Source organism: Peromyscus maniculatus, chromosome X (genome assembly GCF_049852395.1).
Source record: "Peromyscus maniculatus bairdii isolate BWxNUB_F1_BW_parent chromosome X, HU_Pman_BW_mat_3.1, whole genome shotgun sequence".
NCBI classification, from domain to species: domain Eukaryota; kingdom Metazoa; phylum Chordata; class Mammalia; order Rodentia; family Cricetidae; genus Peromyscus; species Peromyscus maniculatus.
Window position 1 is genome coordinate 74,585,334 of NC_134875.1, and position 25,112 is coordinate 74,610,445.

Below are 25,112 nucleotides of genomic sequence, written 5' to 3' on the forward strand. Positions count from 1 at the left end.
TCTTTTCTAGATAGTATTATCATAAACTCAAAATAATTTTGGTAATTTATTAAGGAATATTTATTTCCTGTTAATTTTATAATTATTTTTGGATTTTTTCTCATACTATTTTTGCCTAGATGAGCTTTTAGAAATAGGGTTAGCTTCCAAACACACTGTGTTGAAATTCTGATTTAAAAATTTAAGGTGAATTTAAAACACATAATATTTACTACAGTGGATATTATTAGCTTTAAACATAGCCATGTAACACAATTTATCAAGACTTTTCTGAAAAGTTTCTGTTTTTCTCATATATGCTTTATATATTTCATTTTCTTTGGTCTTTTGTATTTTATTGTTTTGTTGCTATATTAGATCAAAATTCCATCTACTTGTTAGTATTTTATTGTTGTTATGCAATATATGATATAAATGGTTTTAACCTCAGAAGTTCAATGTCTCTTATTCTACTTGTTAGTAAATAGCCTAAATCTGTAAAGACAAATCTGAAATGTAAATAAATTAGTTGTAATTAAAGTAAGTTAATGGATAGAAATTCAACACTTATATCAGTGCAAATGAGATTATGAATGTCACTGAGAAAAGAATTTGGCTCATTTGAAAAATACTTTAAAGTATCTCAGCATAATAAACATGGAAGTTTGGCCTGGGAATACTTCAATGTATTGAGCTTATCAGTCTTTGCTTTGTAAAAGGTCAAGACAAACCTACTCCTACTATTAAACTTTAAAAGTGTTCATATTATATTAATTATAACTGTAATATATGTCACTATAAGTTTATAGTTGTACTTCTAAAAACATATCACTCCAGAGTCCAGCCTGTAAAAATTATTCTAATTACCAATTTACTGGTCTCTCGGGATCCTACTAATATAAGCAAATTTTCCAGCAGGTTTAAGTTGAATAGCTGCTCATATTAGGTTACTTTACTTGAAGAGATTATGTAAAAAAAAAAACAAAAAACTACAGATCTCTTCACAAAGCTTTTCAAAGTTGCACGTTTTCTTATGGTCAGCTATTTCTCAGGAGTACATTACCAAAGAGAACAGTTTAACACAGAATTATAAAGTAATGGTATATCTAGCACAGTAGTTCACTTTTGTTGTGTTAGTTCATACAGGTATAAATATGTAAGAAAAATGAAGACTAGGATTGTAATGATTTTTCAATATTGATACTTCAAATTTTGGTCTCTCCTTTCCACTTCTACTGTGGAAGCGTCAGTGATAAAGATAAATTCTTCTTCACGACCTTAGAACCAAATATTTTTAAAGCTACAAATATGTTAGAGATCATGTATTTTAATCTTTTGCTTCACTGAGGAGAATTAAGACCAACAAAATTCAAGTGATATTTGCAATGTTATTGCAAGTTGGTGACAGATCTTGATCAAGAATCTAAGTCTTCAATTATACCTGTTTCCTATATTTGCCCATAACTCTTGCTGAAATTTTAAAAAGATACACTTACTTTAAAGCCTTTTATTGGATCCATATTAAGGAAATGTACTTGATAGCTTGCTAAAATATTGTTAAAGTAAATGTGTGCACTGAAGAGAGGTTGAATAAAATTATGTCAGCAATAATTTTTTTTCCTAAATACTTGGAGTAATCATAGGGCAGGCATCTTCTAACAAGGAACCCACCACAAAATTCAACAAACACATGTCTGAAGAAGACATCCCTCTTTAACAAAGATAAAACAAATAAAACAAAGTAGTTTGTCTATTTTATGAATTTTCTGTGAGACAAAAAGAAACCCCTCAGTGTATAACATACAGGGTTTGCTGTATTTTACACACACACACACACACACACACACGTATAATCTTTTCCATCATTTTTTAATGTTTAACTTAATTTATTGCCAGGAAAATTACCCATTATGAAACTGGGGTAGTTTGAAGAATGAACGACAAAAGGAAAATGTATACAGTCAACAAAAGTTTGAGTCAAATATAATTCTTAAAACCCATGTGTGTCTATTTCTTTGGATTAATCATTGCTATCAGGATATTTTCATATGGCATGCATATGTTACTAAAACTATTTGCTCATGCTACTATTCTTTAAAAGGAACTATAACAGAAATGTTCTATAACATCTCTGAGATTTTAGGGCTATTATGCTTCAGCTCTTCAATACAAGCAGTAGGTGAGAGAAATGCATTTACAAGAACAGAAGGGAACAAAGCCAACAAATAAAAACTTACAATCGATCCAGTTTTGGGCCTTTGCCTTCATGAAGCAATTTATAAAATCCTATAAAGAAAATAATATGCAAATTAATTAGAATGTAGGAAAGTACAAAAATATTTTACTATAATTAGGAGTTGCTAGTCATTTTATTATAGAAAAGAGATAAATTAGAATCTAACAACCATAGGATAAGCAAGACTGCTGTGAAAGGCTGGCCTCTGGACATGACATGGCTATTGTACATGTGAACCCACAGCAACTGCTGTTATTACACAAGACCTACAGAGATCAAGTGAATTTAATATTCCAACATGGAGGAAGGAGGGGCTTTTGATGCCGTACCCTGAACTAAGGAGCTAATGGCAGTTAATGGCTGCTAAAGAAGGGTGTGACATTTTTCATTGTGTGTGAGAAGGTGGGATAGTCATTGGTACATAGCCCAAGAACCAGTGGATGAACCTACACATGTCCACATGTGGGAATCATGAAATGGACTTCGTGGGTTATAAAACAACAACATTACTAAATAAATAAATGAATAAAGTCATTAACTTGGGAGGGAGTTGGGAATATGTTGGGGTATTTGGGAAGGGGTAACTAGAAGGAGAGAATAGGGAGACATGGGGAGGTTACAGGGAGAGCTAGAGGGAGGTAGTAGGGGATGGATATGACCAAGAAACATTGCATACATGCATACAAATTTAAAAAGAATTTAAATGATTAGATTATTATCCTCCATTCTATTAATTTCTCCTTCAATTTCCAGAATATACCTTTGTTTCAACTGTTTGTTGTTTTTCAATGCATGGTTGGGTCAAATTATTATTAGGTATTCTGATAGTTTATTATTTTGTTTTGGCAATAAGGAATGATAGTTCAAAAAACTTACATGGAATTAAAATAATCAACTGAAGTATGAGAAAATAAGTTTTATAACACTTTTTGTGCCAGCCTCCCTTGTAGTAGGCAATTTTGTAATTTTCCAATTTATTCTATTGTTTGTTAATTCCTGAGTTTTCTTGTATCAAATCTTATTTTACATATTTATTGGAAAAAATAATTTCCAGACAGCCAGGCAGTGGTGGTGCATGCCTTTAATCCCAGCACTCAGGAGGCAGAGGCAGGAGGATCTCTGTGAGTTCAAGGCCAGCCTGGTCTATAGAGTGAGTTCCAGGACAGCCACAGCTACACAGAGAAACCCTGTCTCGAAATACCAAAAAAAAAAAAATCCAGATACATATCTGTAGTTTTCCTTTTTTAATTTTTAAAAATTCAATTAAAATATAATTACACTGTTTTCTCACTTCCCTGTCCTCCCAGCACTCCCCGTCTCTCTCTTCATCCCCTCCCTTGTCTGTCTCCTGAGGACCCCCTCTCTAGTTCTCCAATTGATGGCCCCTTTTTGATGATTATTTATGTATTTATGTATATTATATATAAATACATATAATAAATACATAAATACATAAACAAATACACCATTCTAAATATTTTTGACTTTTTGACTTTTGACTTTTAAAGACAACTTCTCACTCTGAAGCCCAGGCTGCTCTTAAACTTAAGATCCTATGCTTTTACTTCCTGAGTGCTGGGATCACATGCATGTATCATCATGCCTGACTGATAATTTTAATGATAATAAGAATGATAAAAATGCCAATTGGTAAAACCTAAAGCTCTGACATATACCTATGGCCAGTTGCCTTCCTACAAATCAGTAAATACTACCAGTTTCTAGTTTAGTTTCTGCAGTTATTTTCAAAGTCTAAAGCTTTGATTCCTGTGATCACTTTGCTTTGATTGAAAGCTGATGATTTTTTTAATTTTATGGGACAAAGAAAATAGTCAATTTATATTAACACATCTCCTTTGATTCCTCCTCCCACTTTTTGTTAGCTACATTAGTACTTTTAGTTCCTCAACAGGTAACTCTTCCCCCGAAATACATTGATTTTTGATAATCACTATTACTTCCTATTGTTTTGGTGCATACATGAACCAAACAATTTTTAGTAGATAAGACAGTATAAAAATAAAAATTAAACCTATGGCTTAAAATCCCTGCACTACTAATTATACTAACATATCAAGATTATCAAGACAGTAGATATAATTTTTGATATTTTACCAAAATATTTATATAAGCTTCAGTAATTCATAAGCTAAATTGAGTCACATTTCAAGCTATGCTTTAAGCTTACTGAATTAAGTTTAAATATTTGTGTATATGAAATTAGATTGGCTTGTATTAAAAAAACCAAGATACTTATCTGTACTGCCCTTTATATTACATAAATAGTTGCTGGCAAGTTTATAATTGAAACTCAGTTTTTATAATTTTTAATGAACTGCAAGAAAGTGTAATTTTAAGTAAATAACACAGCTTCCAAATTTTCTGAAAAATTCTGTATATCTATGCTTGCAGTATAAATTCCTTTTTATTTTTAAAAGGATATTGAATCACATACAATTCTGAAGTACACAACTATAAAGTGTGTATAAATAGTTTGTGTCATCTGGTTTAATCACCTAAAGTCCCATAAAGTGGATTTAACATATGTATTTTTTCCCTATGAAAACAATGAAAAATAATTTCAAAATGAAACAGTGTAAGAACACAGTTAGTGGCCTAAGATGAATAATTATGTTGATGTAGATCAATATTTCTTGATAACTAGACTTGTAATCATTTTGCATTAACATATAATGGAAACCAATATTCAAATACACATATGCCTAGCATAGAACAGATACATAAGACATGATAAAAATTGTAATTACTTGATATCATAGTTATCAAAAAGATAATCAGAAGCTAAAACAGACATATTTTAAGACAGCCTAAACATGTAATCAATTATTTAAAATTATCAATTTAAAAATTATTTTTTGAGATTATAATATAATTACATAATTCATTTCTTTCCTTTCCTTCCTCGAAATCTTCCCAAATAGCTCTTCTTTCTCTCTCTCTCTCAAACTCATTGCCTCTATTTATTAACTGTTACACATATTATATATTATACATTCTATAATACACACACACACACACACACACACACACACACACACACACACACATATGCTGAGCTAACCTGCTCAGTTTGTATAAGTTACTTGTATGTATGTTTTCATGGCTAACTGTTTGGTATTGGATAACCATTTGGTGTGCTGTTCTCTGAGGAAGACTATTTCTCTTTTTCTCAGCATAGTTACCAAAATTTTAAACAACAAACCTGAATGTATTTAATGACAGTTTAAAAAATATTTGGAGAGTTTCAAGAGTCAGTTTAAGCTCATTTAAGCCTCCACAAATGCCTCAAATCACAAGTTTTATGCCATAAAATCCCTAATATTTAGAATAATACTCTGAATGCCTAATATAAAGTATTTAGGATTATTATGAAAATCAGTTTCCTTTAAATGAAATTCTAAAAATACTGAAATGTATTTTGCAATTAAATAACAAAATCTAGCAGAATGCATAATAATTGCCATTATAAGCTATCAGTCCAAATTATATTTTTAAATATTTGGCTTGGCTAGAATTTGATATGAAGATATCAGTAAATTTAACTGGTGAAAAAGTCCCAAGTACTGTTATTACTATCATGATTTCTTACTTCATTAATTTTCACTCTAATGCATTGCTAAATTAAAGGTAGACATTAATGAATATGATGTATTTTTAAATGGCCAAGAATATTTGATAGAACATTTGAGGGTCTCTACCCTACTAGAAAAAGACAACTTTGAAAAAAAGAAATGTAGATGCAGAGAAAGACAAAGGCAAATAAGAAAACTGATTCTAGAGAAGAGAGATAATTTGGAAAAAGAGGAAAAGTTTAAAAGTAAACCTACGTAATTATTCTAGAAAGTACATCTACAACAGAAACAATATTAAAAATGGGACAAAAAGTCTGCCATATTGAAAAAAGAACAACAAGTACCAACAGGCAAATAGAAAATAATTTTGAGGAATATAAATTGATAGCTAAGCTATTGGAGGAGCTTTCTAAGTTAAAGACAGTCATGGGACTACATATTACTAATTAGGCAGATTTAAAGTGAATGCAGTGCTTGCTCATTACTAATATAGCAGTATTTTTTCCATCTTGAGTTTTAGTTTTCTGTTCATAAGATTTCTTTAGCTCAGTGGTTCTCAGTTGGAGGCTTGTTCCCCCACTGGAATAAATATCTGGCAACATCCTGAGACATATTTTGGGTCATAGCTTTCAGATGCAGTATTGTCATCTACAAAGAGTCCAGGATCCTGCTAATATACCATTCTGTAGGCAGGACATATCCTATGACAAATAATATTTTGGCCTGAGAAAGTGCTCAGGTTGAGATACTCTGCTTTAGTCAAGGATTGTTGTTGGAAGGATCAGAGATAGCATTGCAAACTATGCTGAAACACTGAATAATGGCATTTCCCACTTTATAATTAGGTTAAAATACAGACCACTAATTCTCTTAGTTTGTAAGGAGTCATTTATTTATTAATTTATTAAATTATATTTTAGTGTTGCAGATTGTACAAGAAAAAATTACCTGCATATTTCTCTCACAATAATTCAGACCCCGTGCAATAAATGCCACAGCTACAGATTGTTTTGACTATTTGTATGTACTGTCTTGTCTGAGAAAGAGATGAATTGAGACTATGGTGAAATACTTAAAAGCTTAGTTACTACTTTTAAGTGCAGGAATTCCTTTCAAAACATTAAAGGAATTAGAAAAAGGTTTCTCTTGGAGATTTAAATAGTCTATTATGGCAAAACATTACTTTAAAAATCATTTCCACAGAAGGCAGCCAGATACATCTAATTTGGAACTTAACAATTAAAATAGACACTATTGACATTATTTGCCATACTATTAAGATAGCTACAATTCTACTCTCAATTGGAGTGATGTTTGTCTTATATCTTAATCCCTTCTCACCTCTACAGAAAATTTGGCCATTTCCCCCCTCTACTGTCCAATTTCTCACTTGATATTATCCAAAAGACCAAGAAGCATTGCCTTCTTTCACTGTGGTATTGGATTTTTAAGCATAGAACTTTTGAAGAAGGTTCTTTACAATATGCCAATAAGTGGATGGCAGTAACTGGGCTATGGCTCTGTCCTAAATAGGTAGATACTAAGTAGTATTCCTTATACACATAGGTTAACATGCTTTCAAAGTACTTTTTTTTTGCTATTTTCATTTTTTGTCTTCCATTAATGGCTGTACCATGGATAATGTACTAACAAATTATTTTCTTCAACCCTTAGCATTTGTTTATTTTATTTTATTTAATTTTTTTTTTTGTTTTTCAAGACATGGTTTCTCTGTGTAACAGTCCTGGATGTACTGGAACTCACTCTGTAGATCAGGATGGCCTTGAATTTACAGAGATCTACCTGCCTCTGTCTCCTACATGCTAGGATTAAAGAAGTGCACCAACATGACCTGGATAATCATAGCTTTTAACAGATACTCAAAGTTTCTTTTTAATTTTTTTCTTAGCTTTATTTTATTTTGTGTGAATGTTTTGCCTGCATATATGTATGTGCACTATATGTTTGCCTGGTGCCCATGGAGGTCAGAAGAATGCATCAGATTCCCTGGAGAAGGAGTTACAGATGGTTTTGAGCTATTATGCAGGTGCTGTGAACTGAACCCAAGTCCTCTGCAAGAATAGCAAGTGTTGTTAACTGCTGAGCCATCTCTATAGACCAGGTGCTCAAAGTTTATTGCATTTAATTTAATTATTCAGAGATTCATAGAATCATAAAACAAACAATTCCATCCTTCTGAGTTTTAGAAAGTATACAGAGAGTTTGTCAGACTGGGAGAAGGGCTCACTTCAGGTGATGGCAACCAATGTTCATTCAATGCCTGTAGCCCAGTAAGGGAATGGTAATAAAGGTCAAATAAGTTACTGTCCCTATAAAGACCTCATCAATACCAATAGTCACCAATTTGAGATATATAGAAACTGAGAAACTTAAATTCTATCTATCTACCTTTTCTTGTATGTGGAACCTACATACAAGAGGTTGAATTCTTTCACCAATTCTTTCATATCCTTTTAGGAAAAAAACAATTCTAGAATAGGGGCTGGAGCGATGGATCAGTAGTTAATAAATTACAACGCACCTTTTGATGAGTGAGTTTTACTAAATAAGAAGTTTTAGATCATTTAAATGTCATTTGGGCTCAAAATGTTCATTTTAGTACTTTATTTTACATCTAATATCTTATATTCCTAGTTTTTATTACATATAAATAAATTTGTCTTTATTAAACATAATTTTTATTTTATACTCAGGAAAATAATTTGTTTGATTTTGTTTTATAAACACAGTATCTCAGTATTTCATAGTTTGACTTACAACTAATTTCTAGTAGTTGAATTATTATGAAGATCTAATAATTTCCTCTACCCAGTTAATCTACAATGAAAACTCTACCTGCAGGTGAAGATACTAAGAAAAAGACCATGATATTACTAAAATGAAGACCAAGACATAGAAATTTAGGTTTATAGAATATCCAAAAATTAAGCACATAATAAAAGTATTACAAATCATATGTCAGAAGTTACATTGCATACAAAGAATACTAGGTTCATAATTGAACTTATGTGAGACAGTTTTATGTCAACATGATACAAGCTAGAGTTACCTGAAAGAAGGGAACCACAATTGACAAAATGCCTCCATAACATCAGGTTATATGCTGGGAGGCCTTGCTGGTCAAGCTCATTATCATGGAGGACTCCCTCCACCCACCAACCGGAAAGGCACCCTGTTCTCCACCTGACCTTATTTGGAGACTGCCTTTAGGCGCATATGTCTGACTTATCTCCACTATAACCCTTGACACAGTTCACTGCAGGGGCTTTCTGCCTGCTGCCCATATGTTACTTAGATATTGTGCTAGGAGTTTTATAGTAGGACCATGTTTCCACATATGATAACTAGCAGCTTTATGATAGGAGTTTGCTGTATAACGCAAGTTAGGTGATTCCCCAGATACCATCTCCAAGAATATATATCCCCTATTCTCTGGAATAAAGTTGAGCTGTCTTACTGAAAGCAGTCTCCTGGAAGGCTATTTCTGTTGTGTTCACAGGCCACATAAAAAAAAAAACACACCTCTGTTGCTGCTTCTGCCCCTTTGTCCTCATGGACTGATGGCCAATGAACTGTGAGGAAAAGGGGACTCCACAGCATTAGGACATTTTCTTAATTAGTTATTTATGGGGAAAGGCCCAGCCCATTGTTGGTTGTGCTACCCCTTGGCTAGTGGTCCTGGGTTCTATAAGAAAGCAGGCTGAATCATGCCTGTTGTGGAATATTTGTTTCACTATATAAAGGTGTGTTACATTTGTTTATGCTGTGCTCATTTAATTATGTAAAGATGTGTTGCTGTTTCACCTTGCCTGCTTAAGGCATCTGATTGGTCTAATAAAAAGCTGAAAAGCCAATAGATAGGCAATATAAGGATAGGCAGCCTGGTGGGCAGAAAGAATAAGCAGGAGGAGGAATCTAGGCTCAAGAGGAAAGAAGAGAATGAGGGAGAAAGAAAGCGAGATGCCCAGGGCCAGCCAGGCAGCCACCAGACAACCAGACATGGGTAGGACATACAGAATGAAAGTTAAAAAGCCCCGAGGCAAATGTAGGTGAGGAGAAATAGGTTAATTTAAATTGAAAAAAAGCTACCAGAAATGGGCATAAGCTAAGGTTGAGCATTCATAACTAATACGAACTCTCTGTGTTATGATTTGGGAGCTGGTTGGTGGCCCAGAAGAAAGTCTGTTACACCAGCCATGGTTTCTGAATCAACTCCTGCCTTCAGATTCCTGCCCTTTTTTGAGTTCATGTCCTGACTTCCTGTGATTATGAACTGTGATGTGGAAGCTTAAGCAGAATAAACCTTTTTCTCCTCAACTTGTGTTTTGGTTATGGTATTTCATTGCAGCAACAGAAACCCTAATGAAAGCAGAACTTAATTCATTTACTCAATATTTTTTGCTTGTTTATGCCAAACATACTTCTAGGTATTTGAGAGACCATATCTAACAACATAAATCCCTCCATTTATGCTTTAACTTTAAATTTTTAAAGTGGAAGAAATAAAAAAAGGAATGGACAAATGATGTGATCCCAAGTAGTGATAAGTCATAACTTTTTGTGTGCATTGCCCTTTTTCTCTATTAGAAACAATGCTAATTGAAATGGATACTTAAGGGCTAGTTTTGCTAAACCACATGGATTCTTCACCTGTGTCCACAAAGTAACTGGGAACATTATGAAAGCTTGCTTTATACTGTGGTTGTCTCCTTTACTTTGGGTCACTTGCTTACTTAGGAAGGTATGCATATTAATCACTCAAGAAGTGTTTATTTAACCTGTCTCATCCCATTTCAATGTTGAAAACAAAGACAAGCCTTTGTTTAAATCTGCAGTCAACTTGGATTCCAGAATCAGTAGACCCTAACAAGACAGAGCCTGTCAACCGTCCATAACCTTGCCATGAGGACAATTATCAGTGAGTATAAGGGTACATCCTAGAAAGAATCATCACTTAGAACCACATTTATCCCTCAAGTGATGCCAAGGGCTTTTTAAGACCACCTTTCAATACCAGAACTTAGTCAATGATTAACTAGATCACACCTAGACTAGGACTGCTTAATTATGCATAACTCTGGTCCAGTTCAGATTCTTTCTCTACTTAAACCCAAAGCTAATGTCAAACCACATTTAGGATTATGGGAACTCTTATATATTCCCATTTCCAATGAGACCATACTGAATTAATCTCCTTTCTCTATTTTCATCATTTCCTTAAATTTTTATATTATACTTAACTAATTCTTGATTCAATTCTTCCCTGGACCTTTGGACCTAAAATTCTGGGCCTCTTACTTTTGAGATCTGAAAGTGAATTAAATTAACATTAAGTGGTTTATAGACAGTCAAATATACAGCATAATTTACATTAAAGGGACTATATTTGTTTTAATTAATTTTAAAAGTATATTTGTTACAAGGCACTTAGAATCACAAATCTGCCCATTTCCCCAGTAATTTAAAAGAAATTAGGAAACTAAAGTTTGTGAAGAAAAATTGAATTCTTTACAATTTGTCCAGACTAAAATGTGGGAAGAAATTTAGTTTCTCCATGTTTTTTTCTATAATAGTGCTATAGTTTTACAGAAAAGTGAAACAAATTCTAGGAAATAAGCACAGGTTAATTTCTCTGAAATAACTTGTCACAACTCTATGAAATTTCTTCCTAAAGGCAAGCACTTTCTCTTGCTGATACAGGGGCTCTAGCTTTGCCCTCCCATAACATGGGATTCCTTTTGAAGTTTTAATTCTTTTGTTTGTTTGCATGTTTTCTTTCAAGACAGGGTATCTCTGTGTAGTCCTGGCTGTCCTGGAACTCACTCTGTAACCAGACTGGCCTCAAACTCACAGAGATCTACCTGCCTCTGCCTCCTGAGTACTGGAAATAAAGGCATGCACTCCTGCCACCCAGCAAACTTTAATTCTTTGTGTTCTTTTTTTTCCAATAATTTATTACTCTAAGAAATCTGCTCAGGACTCTTACTTTATGGTGCTACCTGACTGGCCTGGCTAGTTTTATATCAACTTGACATAAGCTATAGTTATCAGAGGGGAAGGAGCCTCAAATGAGAAAATGCTGCCACAAGATCCATCTATAAACCTTTTCTTAATTAGTGATCAATGGGCAAAGGCCCAGCCCACTGTGGATGGTACCATCCCTGGACTCGTGGTCTTGGGTTCTATAAGAAAGCAGGTTAAGCAAGCCAGGAGAAGCAAGCCAGTAAGCAGCACTCCTCCATGGTTTCTGCATCAGCTCCTGTCTCCAACTTCCTGCCCACTTTGAGTTCCTGTCCTAACTTCCTTCAGTGATGAACAGCAATGTGGAAGTGTAAGCCAAATAAATCCTTTCCTCACCAACTTTCTTTTTGGTCATGGTATTTCATCACAGCAATAGAAACCCTAACTAAGACAAGTTGCTACGAGTAGTAGTGGGATATTGCTGTGACAGGTCTGACTATTCTGCTCATGGGTGGAATGTGGACTTTGGGACTTTGTATGTGGAAAGTTGTTGAATGATTTGAGTTTTAATGGGATATACTAATCAGAGCATGGAAGACAGTGGTGCTAAGAGCATTGCAGATTATGACAGCCTGGCTCAAAAGGTTTTAGAAAAGAAAACTATCAGTAAGTGGCTTAGAGATTATTCTTGTGATATTTTGCCAAAGAATGTTGCTGCTTTTTGCTCTTGTCCAAAATATCTTCTTAAGACTAAATTGAAGAGTTTTGGATTGGCAGAGGAGATTTCAAGACAGCCTAGAATTGACTCGGTCATGTGGCATTAGTGGTCACTCTTATGCAAATCTATAATGAAAAGAAGCAAGCTGAGGAAGGAAAAAAATACAAAATGTACAGTTTAAGGTGAAAAGGAACACCAGGAAGTGTAATGGAGCTAAAAGGTTAAAGAAAATTCTGATGCTATATGGAATAAAGGGATTGGTGACCTCAGGGCAAGACTCCACCCAGCTAAGCTTCCAACTTGTGAAAAGGAAATAAACAAAAGATCAAGTACCTTTTTGTGACAACATCAATTATTTCCTTATAAAACAATTACTGGACATCCAATAAATATATGAATGTATAAAATTCTCCAACAATTAAAATCTACTCAAGATACAAAAGAGCCAAAAATGAAATGCTATAATTAAAAGCAAAGAGACACATGCAAAGAAATTAACTGTATGAGTCACCTCCACTAAAAGGAAACATTAAATACTATTTAAGGTTCTGTAAAAACAATAATTAATAATTTAAACTACCCACAGATAGTTTGCTTATAGGAGAGAACTAAAACCAAATCATTTCACTAATCAAAAAATATACTACAGAAAGGATTCCCATCAGCCTGGGTGGAAAAACAAAACAAAACAAAACAACAACAAACCTCTCTCTGTATGTCTCATACCTCCTATGATATTCAAGAAATAAACAGCTGGATTCACATTTATCTCTTCACACTTATACAATTCTTTTAGGGAACATCGACATAGACTTTAGGAAAGGTAGTGATACTTCCTTCCAGCTCTGCTGATGACTGAGTATTCCCAATATTTAAACTCAAAACCTCCCTGAGAACATTTTACTAACTCTCATTCTTTTACAACATAATCTAAAAATCTGTTTTTATGTAGATATTGACTTTTCCTTGTTATATTTTCCTAAATGATAAAAAGAATATCGAGCTTGATTTTAGTAAAAGTACAAATGAGGATGATTATACTATGTCTTTGTAGTAACTATTTTTTGGTAATGATTATTTGCTTGCCCTGACCTACTTTCTTTGCACCATCTATGTGTTTAAAAAGACTTAAAAAATTTACTGCCTTCATAAAATAACTTTCTTGTTTTTCGGGAAAATTTGGATAAAATATCCAATTTTTAAATGAAGAAAGACTTATTTTAAATATTCCAAAAGGAATTTTATTTTGAGTGTACCTCTCCTTTAAATGCAAATACTGGAGGGCAAAACAAATAGCATTTTAGACTGAAAAATAGTAAAAAATATTCACTTGGTCTAACTAATTTTATTACTATGTGGATAATAATATTTAAGATTTTAAAATATAACAAACTAAAGGTTCTGAGAAACCCCATGACATATTCAATTTGTGCCTACCTTACAATAACACTGAATTTCTCAACTCTTGTTATGAATACACAAGTATTTTGGGTTGACTCTCTTGATATCTAGATTATACAAAAATAATCAGACTCTAATGCCAACAATGTCCATGGTGTTTTATCAAAAATGCCTAAATAACAGAGCAAAAAAAAAAAAACTTCCTGAAGGTATAGGTACTGGGTTATAAATTTTATGACAGACTTAAAAATATTATTTTTTAAACAAACATTATTTCAAAAATAGAGAAAACTTGTAACCTACATGTAGTTGTTTGAATGACAAATGTCCCACATAGGCTCATGTACTTGAATACTTGGTCTCCACTTGTTTCAACTATGTTTGCAGGTTATGGACTCTTAAGGAGTTGGGTTCTTGATGAAGAAATTACATCACTTGAGACATGCTTTGAGGTTGCATAGACTGTCCCCACCTTTGGTTTGCTCTCTCTCCTTCTTTTACATAAAATGTGATAAGTTGGCCTTAAACTCTTGCTGCCATGTCTTTCCTGCCATGATGTATTGTATTCCTTATGGGGCTGTAAAGCAAATACTAACTTATGGTGATATTTTATTTGTGCTGAAATGTGATTTTATTTGTATGTTAATAAATAAAGTTGCCTGGGGGTCAGAGCTAATAGCAAGCCTTTTAGCAGAAGTCTGGCAGTGGTGGCACATGCCCTAATCCATCACATGGCAGTCAAAGTTTCTGTGTGTTCAAGGACACAGCAGCATGGAGACATATGCCTTTAATCCCAGTACTAACCACAGAGACCTGGAGGTCTGTATAGACAGGCAGTGATGAGGAAGTCATGTGGTTGGTTTTAGAACCAATGAGAAGGCAGAACAGAAAGGCAATAAAAAGACGGGTCACACAGGAGAAGGTCTCTCTCTCAGGGTATGGACAGCAGGGACTGGTAAGCTAAAGGCTATTGGCTAGTGCTCTGACCTCTTGGGCTTTTAACTCTTTATTTGGCTCTGTATTTCTTACTTAATAAGACTGTTTAGAATTATATCTACACTAACTCGTCTTCTGTCAGGGCATTCTATCACAGACACAGAAATATAACTAGTTCAGAATTGGCATGAATAAGTGGCACCATTGCTGTGATAAAAATCACCATGTAGCATTTATGCCTTTAAAATACTTTGTGAAGAATTTGAAACTTTGACTTTGAAAAAATGTTTAGTGCTTTGGGAAGAGCTTAATGGTCCATTCTTTTGGGAGTCTGGAAGTCAGTAATGTGACTGTGAGAAACATAGATGGTGGAGGCCCACCAAGCTCATATGGTTTCAGAGGGAAACAAACATTTTATTCAGATCTGGGCTAGAGGCCATTTGTATAATATTTTATGAAATAATCTGGCTTCATTTTGCCAGTGTCCTGAAAAATTACACCAGGTTTAATTAAAAAGTAATGGACTGATATATTTGATGAAAGAATTTTTACAGAGTTTCTGTGTGTAGCTTTGGAGCCTGTCCTGGATCTTACTCTGTAGACCAGGCTGGCTTCAAATTCACATAGATCTGCCTGCCTCTGCCTGCCTCTGCCTCCCAAGAGTGCTGGGATTAATGGTGTGTGCCACTACCACCCAGCAAGAATTCAGTTCAGCAAAAAATTGAGTCTGTGGTATGGTTATTGCCAATAACTATTATGCATGTCTGTAATGAAAAAGAGCAACAGGTAGGGCAGAAAGACATAAAATGTGTGAAGTATGAACAGGAAAAGTTGCATCAGGAAGTTTCAGACTGCAGCCAAGTCTTGTGCTTAAAAATAAATAAATAAAAATAAAAAAGAGGCTGTAATTGCCTCAGGGCAAGACTCCAGCCAGCTAAGGCTCCAGCAATGGGAAAGGAGAGACAAAAGGGGGTTGCTGTTCATGGAAAGCAACTGCCTCAGGAAGCCTTTCCACCACCATCTGTGTACAGTGACTGTGGTCCAAGTGGAGCAAGTCTCATCCAGATTTAGTAGCAGAACTTTGCAGTATCATGGTACTATTTTTAGATGAATAACAGATAATATAGAGAGAGCATCGTGGGTTATTCCTCTGTAGTTTCAGAGAGCTGTTAAGGCCCAACACATGTGTGGCAGGCATACAGCCTGGGCAAGGAGGCCTTGAAAGTTGATCTTATGAAGATGTAAAATGTGAGGGCTGTGTTGTGGTGGTGAACCCAAGATATTTTCAAGGAAGGCTAAACACAGGGACTGGAAGCAGCCCAAGAATGAGATGTAAGTTGTGAGCAGCATATCCAAGCTCTTTGAAACTAAGGTCCCAGTTACTTGGCATGTATCTCCAGAGTTTGATCTTTCTACTACTGGGATTTTGTTTAGGTTTGGTCCAGTTTTCCTCACTGGGTCACTGCTCCTCTCTTTTGTAATGGGAACATAGACTCTGTGCAACTATATATTGGAAGTTTGTAGCTTTATCAAACAGGGGTCAGTTAAGAGATTTCCTTGATTTTTAGAGAGGACTTTGGTCTTTGGATTTCTGAATAGTGCTGGACTGTTAAAGACTATGGGATCTATGAAATTTAACAAAATGCTTTTTGCATCATGAGATGGCCTATAAGAGCCAGGGCAAAATGTGGTGATTTGAGTGAGAAATGTCCTCCATATGCTCATGTATTTGAGCACTTGGCCCCTGGTTGGTGGGGCTATTTAGGGAAACTTTTAAGAGGTAGATATTTACAGAAGGACATACATTGCTGGGAGTGGACTTTGTGTTTTTATAACTTGGCTCCAGTTCTTATTCTCCCCCTGTTGTTTGAATCTTTAATAAAAAAAAAAAATCCCGGGACTGAATATTGGGGTGAAAGCTGAAAGATCAGAGAATCAGAGCAAGCCACAGTCACCACCTATTACCTCACCAACTCCACAAATCCTCTGACTGAAATCCTCTGAGTCTCACCTGAATGGGTCTCAGCTGAACTGGTTTAGTTTCTGTTTCTTCACACCTTATATACCTTTCTCTGCCCGGTCGTCACTTCCTGGCATTAAAGGCGTGTGTGTTTCCCAGTACTGGGACTAAGTACAATGCCTGGCTCTGTTTTCAGTGTGGCCTTGAACTCATAGAGATCCAAACAGATCTCTGCCTCCCGAGTAATAGTTAATAGGATTAAGGGTGTGTGCCACCACTGTCTGGCCTATGTCTAATCTCATGGCTGGCTCTGTGCTTTGATCCTCATGCAAGTTTATTAGGGTATACAATATATCACCACATCCCCCCCACTCCCTTTCTCTCCCTTTTCTTCCTCTCCCTCTGTCTGTCTGCTTCCTATGTGTGGATAAAATGTGATCCTAGCCTTATGTTTTTGCTGTCATGCCTTTCCCACCATAATATCCTCCCTGAAAATGTAGCCAAAATAAACCCTTTCTTATCTAACTTGCTTTTTCATGGTATTTTATCAAAGCAAAAGAAAATTAAATGCTATACTAAGAGACAATACCATAATTCACTGTCTCCTAATTAAATAAGTCTTTAAGGTATCCCATTGTTAGCTGGGTTTGGAAAATTATTCAACAATATTCATATTTTGCCAATGAAAATTAAATGGGTAATATTACAAAATAACTTGCATTGGTGTCCCCTTTCCCTTTCTGATTATAAAATTGAGATTGCATAATTCCTATAAAAATGTAAAATGTTCCATTGATTTCTCACAAGTCTGGCCTGTTGTTTCTATCTCAGTAATTAATCACATTGATAAATGGCAATAGAGGTTAAGCATGTTATTTGATAGCATCTCAGATCTATAGCAGGATTTTCTAAATTTACTATAACATACATACTTTATTTTCCCAAGTATATTTGGAAATTTTCTTGATTTATGACTGCCTTTTTTTCTGTAACTGTGAAGCATTTATAATTTCATTTATATGATGGAACATATTATTTGAATATGAGCAAATTCTACAAAATTTTACAGCAAAAGGGGGAAATCAGGGCTACAAGTCTCAGATACTATCTTATTTGAGAGCAAACAATTTTTCTCTATTATTAAATATAGCCTAAAATTTAATCTGAAGCCAGTGAAATATATGATAAATATTTGGAATGCTCCACTGTTGAAACTAATCACAATTAAAATATACACTGTAAATGAAGTATAGTTTTTTGTAAAAATATTTTGAGTATAGTGCTTCCTATTTAAGACTTCATTTAAATTTATTTTATTTGCAGAAGCTATAAATGACTTACTATGCACATGAAATTTAAGCATAGGAAATAGGAAGTTAACTAATCTTTAAACGTCATTATGACATGGAATAACTGCCTGAATAGTCTGTTAGTCTGAACATCTGAAATTGTGTTAGACATAAAATAGTGATGGTTCTTGATCTAAGCTATCAGTACACTAACTTCATTATAAAAACTGAGGAATGGAATGTATATATATATATATATATATATATATATATATATATATATATATATAAAACCATAAAATATTCAAGGAAAACAAACACCAAAAATCAGAGGTGACACCCCCCCAAGTACACAGAATTCATCTGGGTAAAGAATTCAAAACCCAATTAATGAATGTTCTCTGAAAATTTTGAGAGCGCATTACATCCATTAAATTGAACCTTACTCTGATCTTAAAATTACATGCTGCTATAAAACACTACTTGAAAATAAAAAAATATATTATCACCAAAATACAAAATATAGTAGTGTGTTAATCAAAGAAATTGGTGAGAAAGAAATTGGATCACTTCATCTTCATTAAACATTTTCTCAAGAAATAAATAATAAGGATAAACTATAAGATGAAATTATGAAAATCTTTCAGAAAATTAGAATGGAAATGCTAAGGTTCTTCTAGAATAATATGAATAAGATTCTCATTATTTTACCTTTGAAGAAAAATACTCAATATCTTTATGCTTTTATGGAAACTAATCTTACACCTAGAATTTCATACCCAGCTAAACTGCCATTCATGTGATAGTAAAATAAAATATTTACATATATACAACAGTGAATGTTCATTATCCACAAGCATTCTTTGAATAAATAACTTTTGCACATTTCACTGAAAAAAAATGAAAAAAGAAGGAAAATAGGAAACGAGAAGTTACGCTGAGTACTCAAAAAATTAACAAAACAATAAAGCATACATGATAATATGGCCTTAAAAGTTTACTGATAAGTAATATTTTCCAAGCAATAGAGTAGCATAAACATTATAGGTATAATTAATTAATATAATTCCATTGGTTCTTCAAATGAGGTATTAGAAATTGAAGAAAAATGTAAAAACATGTTTGATGGTGAAGAATACTGATATAAATAATTATACAAATTAAAAGATTAGCTATGATTGTTTAAAATGTCAAATTAATTACTAGAAATACAATTTGTGAGCATACATCTGTGTAATGAAGCAGAGAAAAAAATAAAACCTGGTCAATTCAAGGAAAGGATAGAAATAAAAATGATGAAATTACTGTGGTAACATCAAAAAACAAACACAAAAAATAAAATAGTATGAACAAGCAAATGTGTTTATTCCTCTGTTAATAGAATGTCAATTCAGTGTAGTGTTTTCATAGTTCAAGTCATTTCTCTAATACAACTCTGTTAAGTTTGTTCACACTGAGTTTCAAAGAAAAGGATGAGAAAGTATGTGATTCTTGAGTATCTGTTTTCTCAAAGGTATAAAAGATACTTTTTAGTATAAAAGAATTATCTCTCAAGTAGTATACACATATGAATACAAATTTTCCCTAAGCTTACCAATTGTTCTTTTGTTTTGTTTTGTTTTGGTTTTTTGAGACAGGGTTTCTCTGTGTAGCTTTGTGCTTTTCCTGGAAATCACTCTGTAGCCCAGGCTGGCCTCAAACTCACAGAGATCCACCTGCCTCTGCCTCCTGAGTGCTGGGATTAAAAGTGTGTGCCACCACCTCCCTGCACCAATTGTTCTTATTAATTCTTATTTCATTTCATATTATTAATGATGGAGCTTCTCCTAAAATTCAATAGTTACAGATAGATTATGCATTTTAACTTTTCTTAAAGGGTAATTTACATTATACTCACATAATTAACAATTAGGAAATAAAAAAATATAGAAATTTTAACTAGTCATTCATTTGCTCTATGTTGACTGGTCATTATCTGAATGTGGATTATTCATTTACATAAATGAGGAATCCATCTTCGGTGCTTTAGGGAATTTTATCACTCATTTACTCTATTGCTTTCTTCTCCCCTTCCCCTCCTTCTACACTCTCTCCTCCCATCATTCTTCCTTTCCCCTTCTGTTCCTGTTCCTGCCTCCCTTTCTTCCACTCCTCCTCCTCTTCTTCTCTCTCTTCCTGCTTTTCCTTTTCATCATTATTCCTGTACCATCTTGATTTTGAATATATCTTCCTAGATGATTTAAAAAACACTATAATATTTCCTATTAAAAATATTTCTGGTTCCTTCCTTAATTCTAGTAACTGCATTGTTCTCTTATTGCATTTTCTGTACAAATGAGAAACCTCAATTAAGTCATTCTTGACAATCTTCCTTTCATTCCAAATCATCAAATCCTGATTTTTTTCACTTTACAATTCAGAGAGTCTATGAATTTCTCTCCATCTTTTGCAACTGTAGTATCAGATCAAAATCAGTGTGTCCATATCAACAATTCTCAACCTGTGGGTCATGAACCCGACAGAGGTCACATAGCAGATATCCTAAATATCATTATTTACTTTATGATTCAAAACAGTAGAAAAACTACATTTGTGAAGTAGTAACAAAAGTATTTTATGGATGTGGGTCATCACAACATGAGGGCCTATATTAAAGGGTCACAGCATTAGGAAGGTTGAAGACCACTGGACCAACATAATCAAGATACATAAGAGAGTTGTCAAAACAAGGTTCTGCTCTAATTGTTCTCCCATAGTCAAATACAGCCAATCTGATTTCTGTCCTGTTCTCTCCATACTCGAGACTAATGTATTTTCCATTTTTGTAATTTGATCTGGGTGAGAATTTTACGTAAGTGTACTGTTAGCTATTTAAACTTTGAACATTTAGCATAATTCTCTTAATATTTATCTGAAATGTTATGAGCATTAAAAGGTCTGGATTATTTCAGGCTTTGTTAATCCTGAATAAAGCACCTATTAATATTTGTAGTTTTAGTGTATATACAGGCCCAAAGGTATAACTGCTGGGTCTTATGGCGATTGGATATTTAACTTGTAAGTTTACCAAAGTCTTTTGCATAGTACTAAATTTCTCATGGGATAGTTTATACTCATCTAATTTTAGTAACGCTTTATATATTCTATATCATTGTCCAATGTCACAGCTGTGGATTGTGATTATTTTCTTCCAGATATGCCTTAATCTATCTTCCTCATCAAACAACAGTCTATAATTTTAACAGATCAAGTTTATCAAATGTGTGGATTGTCCTTTACATGTCAATTTAAGAAATGTTTTCCTAGTTCTACAAACCAATTATTTTTTTCTGAAGAACCATTTTCTAAAATTTTTAAGTTTCACATTTAGAACTTTGGTGCACTTTGAATTATTTCAAAGGGGTGAGGTTTAGATCAAGGTCTCTATTTTGGGCCTATAATTTTACTAAATATTTTCAATTACTCCAGAACCATTTGTTGAAAGACTGCATTTTTATTGAATTTCTTTTTGATGTATTTACATAGATCAGTTTCTGTATTTCTTTTCTATCTTATTACATTTTATTTATTTATTGTGCGTGTGTGTGTGTGTGTGTGTGTGTGTGTGTGTGTGCGCGCGCGCGTGCACGCGCATCTGTGCTGGCACATGCATGCATGCTACTACACATGATTGAAAGAGTTTGGGAGCTGACTATCTTCTACCACATAGGTCCCAGTGATTGAACTCATGTCATCAGATGTGGCAACAGGCACCATCACCTGATGAGCCACCTCACTGTCCCTGAATTTCCTTTTTTTTTTTTTTTTTTTTTACTATTTATGTGTACATCTCTACATTATGGCATGGAATTTTGTTTTGTATAGCTTGGTCATTTGTCTTGAAGAAAGGAAGGCTGATTTCTCCTAATTTCTTTTTTTTTTATTCAAAATTGCTGACAGCACTTAGAAGACCTGTACAAGCTTAAGCCAGAAAAATCCTAGCACTGAGAAGGGTGATGAATTATGGGTGATGTTGTTCTGTATGCTGTGAATATGTGTTGCTCTGATTGGTTGATAAATAAAGCCGTTTGGCCAATGGTGAGGTAGAATAAGGTTAGGTGGGACATTCTAACTAGAGAGAGAAGAAGGAGAAAGCCAGAGCACAGAGATATTGCCAACCACTGCCAGGAGAAACAAGATGTAAAGTACTGGTAAGCCACAAGCCATGTGGCAAAGTATAGATTTGTAGAAATAGGTTAATTTAAGATATAAGAGCTAGCTAGCAAGAAGCTGGCCATGGTCATAGTTTAAAAATAATATAAGCCTCTCTTTGTTTACTTGGGTCTTAACGGCTGCAGGACTGTGGGGCTGCAGGAGCCAGGCGGGACCAGAGAAAACTTTCAGCTAGAGATGAACACCAGTCCTACCACTATTTAAGGAGCTATTGTAAATTGGTAGCTATTGGGAGAGAGAGAGAGAGTCAGTTTTCTTTAAGGGTATGGCCCTTGGTAGGTTGATTAAGCTCTACTGGAAAGCCACATATCAAAGATGGGCATCACCAACTATAATTGATTTTTTTAAAAAAGGTCATAAAGTTAGGTATGAAGGGAAACAGCAGGGTGAGGGGTGAGAGGTGGGATGGTGCTGGATGGAAAAAGAGTTGTTAGGGGTGGTGAAGATGATCAAAACACATTCTATGAAATTCTCAAAAATGAATAAAAATTGTGATAAAAAATTGATTTGGCTATTGTGATTTCTCTGCTTTACTATATATTCTATAATATTCTCTATAGATACCAAAATTTATAGCTGGTATAAGTATTATATGGAATCTGAATATTAATTTTGGAACAATTTATACAATGTGGTGAACTTTATAAATACACTATATTTCTATATTAGCTAGACCTTTTATTTCTTTCACTATTTTCTAACTTTTACCATTCAAATAATATTTTATGATAGACTAACAAGAAGATACTTCTTTTTTATCTTAATGGGAAAACATTCAGTCCTTCACCATTTAATTAATTAATTTATTTATTTTATTTATTTATTTTATTTTTTATTTTTTGGTTTTTCGAGACAGGGTTTCTCTGTGTAGCTTTGCGCCTTTCCTGGAACTCACTTGGTAGCCCAGGCTGGCCTCGAACTCACGGAGATCCGCCTGCCTCTGCCTCCCGAGTGCTGGGATTAAAGGCGTGTGCCACCACCGCCCGGCCATTTAATATAATTTTATTGCTATATTTTTACACACTTGTTTAAATATATGCATGATTTTGGATTACGTGGTCAATTTTCAAATATTGAGTTAGAATTGTATCCCTAGAGTAAATTTCACTAGATCATGTAGCATTTTTATTATATTGCTATTGATTTGCTAATATTGTGTCAAGTATTTTTGCATTTATCTTCACTTACATTTTCTAGGAATATTGGTCTGTAGTTTAATTTTGCTTTTGTACATTCTTTGGCATGAGTTAGTATCAAGGTAAGTCTAGCTTCAAAGAATAAATGGAAGTATTTTTTCCAATTTTATTTTCTGAAAGAGTCTATTCTTAATTGGTGATAATTCTCCTTTAGACATTTGGTTTGAATATTCCAGTTAAACAATGTGACTAAATATTATTTTGTAAAGTTTTAAGTTATAAGTTGGACTTTTGTAATAACTATAAGATAATTAAAATTAATTCAGTGATATATTTTGAGGTTTTAGTCTACTTTATGTGAATTGTCAGATTTATGTGTATAAATTTGTTGAAACTTCCAGCTTTGATATTAATTCTGAGTTTTCAGATTGGTGCAATAAAAGTGTCAATTAACTAGTTAGTGCTACTCAATTCTTTTAAAAACTACCTATATTCTTACTAAAACTTGAGACTCATTTAAAACATACTTGGAAGGAAGAAATTAAATAATATGTGTTTTTTTAAAAGAAATTGTATCCCATACAACTCACCTAATAAAATTCAAATTCCTGCTTTCCCTATGATTAGCATTGTTTTCACTCAGTGAGAACAAGAAATGAGTAGGTAGATTTGTTTAGTTCAAGTGAGGCAAATTAAAAATTCTGTCCTGGCTGAGGGCGATGCTCAGTAGTAGAGGATTTATTAGCATGAACAAAGCACTATGTTTAATCTCCAGCACTGAAAAAAAAAACCCTCCACATCCAAACAAAAGTTAAAATAATCAATGAATGAATGAATAAGCAAATGAAATTATGTCTGTGACAGGTCATTGTAAGAGAAAACAGAAATTACCATCAGATGTAATAATAATTGTGGTTAAAATGAAGTATTTCTGCCAAATGTTGATGAAAAAACTAACAATTCTAGATATTTTTTCTTTCACTTAACAAATTTGCACTGGTCCATTATATGTGAGGTAATAGTTTCATATTTTTGTTTGTTTGAACACATTTCTATTATTTTTTTTTTATTTCAAGAAAGTAACAGGCATTCCGCAGTCAACTTTGTGTTAGTAATTACTCCAAGAGATGGCTCAGGCAAAAAAGTAAACCCCGATCTTTGTCTAGCCATGCTTTGTGACTCTAAGATTTGTCTTTAGTGTTAATTTTCTCCATAGGAAAGTAAGAGAAAATATAATTGGGTAATTGGGTCACTTCATTTCCAAAGCTTATAATATATGTTTTTGAATATTCATTTTCATAGTAAATATTTATTTTTAAATTATAAATGTATTAAAAGGACAAAGTTAAATATCACACAAACTAGTCAAACAAAATAGAAGTATGAACTGTAGATAGTGAAACTGTGTTTATTTTCCTCTTGCCCATTGACAATAATTTTGTGTGTATCCTTCCAAAATTGTTCAATATATGCATGCAATTCTATTTTATACATTTATATAAATAATATCCATCAAACAGAAATGATAAAAATTAATCTATATGACTTGACATAGAAGGATGATTTCAATGTTCGTAAAAATGTTACTTTCAAACAGCACAGATATTTGTGTAATTTTTACCATTATGATTGAGGATCCACTTTCATTTGGATCATCATCAGAAGCAGAC

General features: G+C 33.6%; 1 protein-coding gene across 3 annotated transcripts in view; it reads right to left on the reverse strand.

Annotated features, from left to right (window-relative positions):
• LOC102912650 (connector enhancer of kinase suppressor of ras 2-like) overlaps positions 1–25,112 on the reverse strand; it is a 410,055-nt gene that overhangs the window by 60,436 nt on the left and 324,507 nt on the right. For all 3 annotated transcript variants that reach the window (XM_042269133.2, XM_042269132.2, XM_076562981.1), the window contains 2 exons: positions 25,064–25,112; positions 2,217–2,265 (listed from right to left, as the gene is read on the reverse strand). In XM_042269133.2, coding sequence (XP_042125067.2) covers positions 2,217–2,265; positions 25,064–25,112 — 98 coding nt within the window. The remainder of the gene's footprint in view (positions 1–2,216; positions 2,266–25,063) is intronic.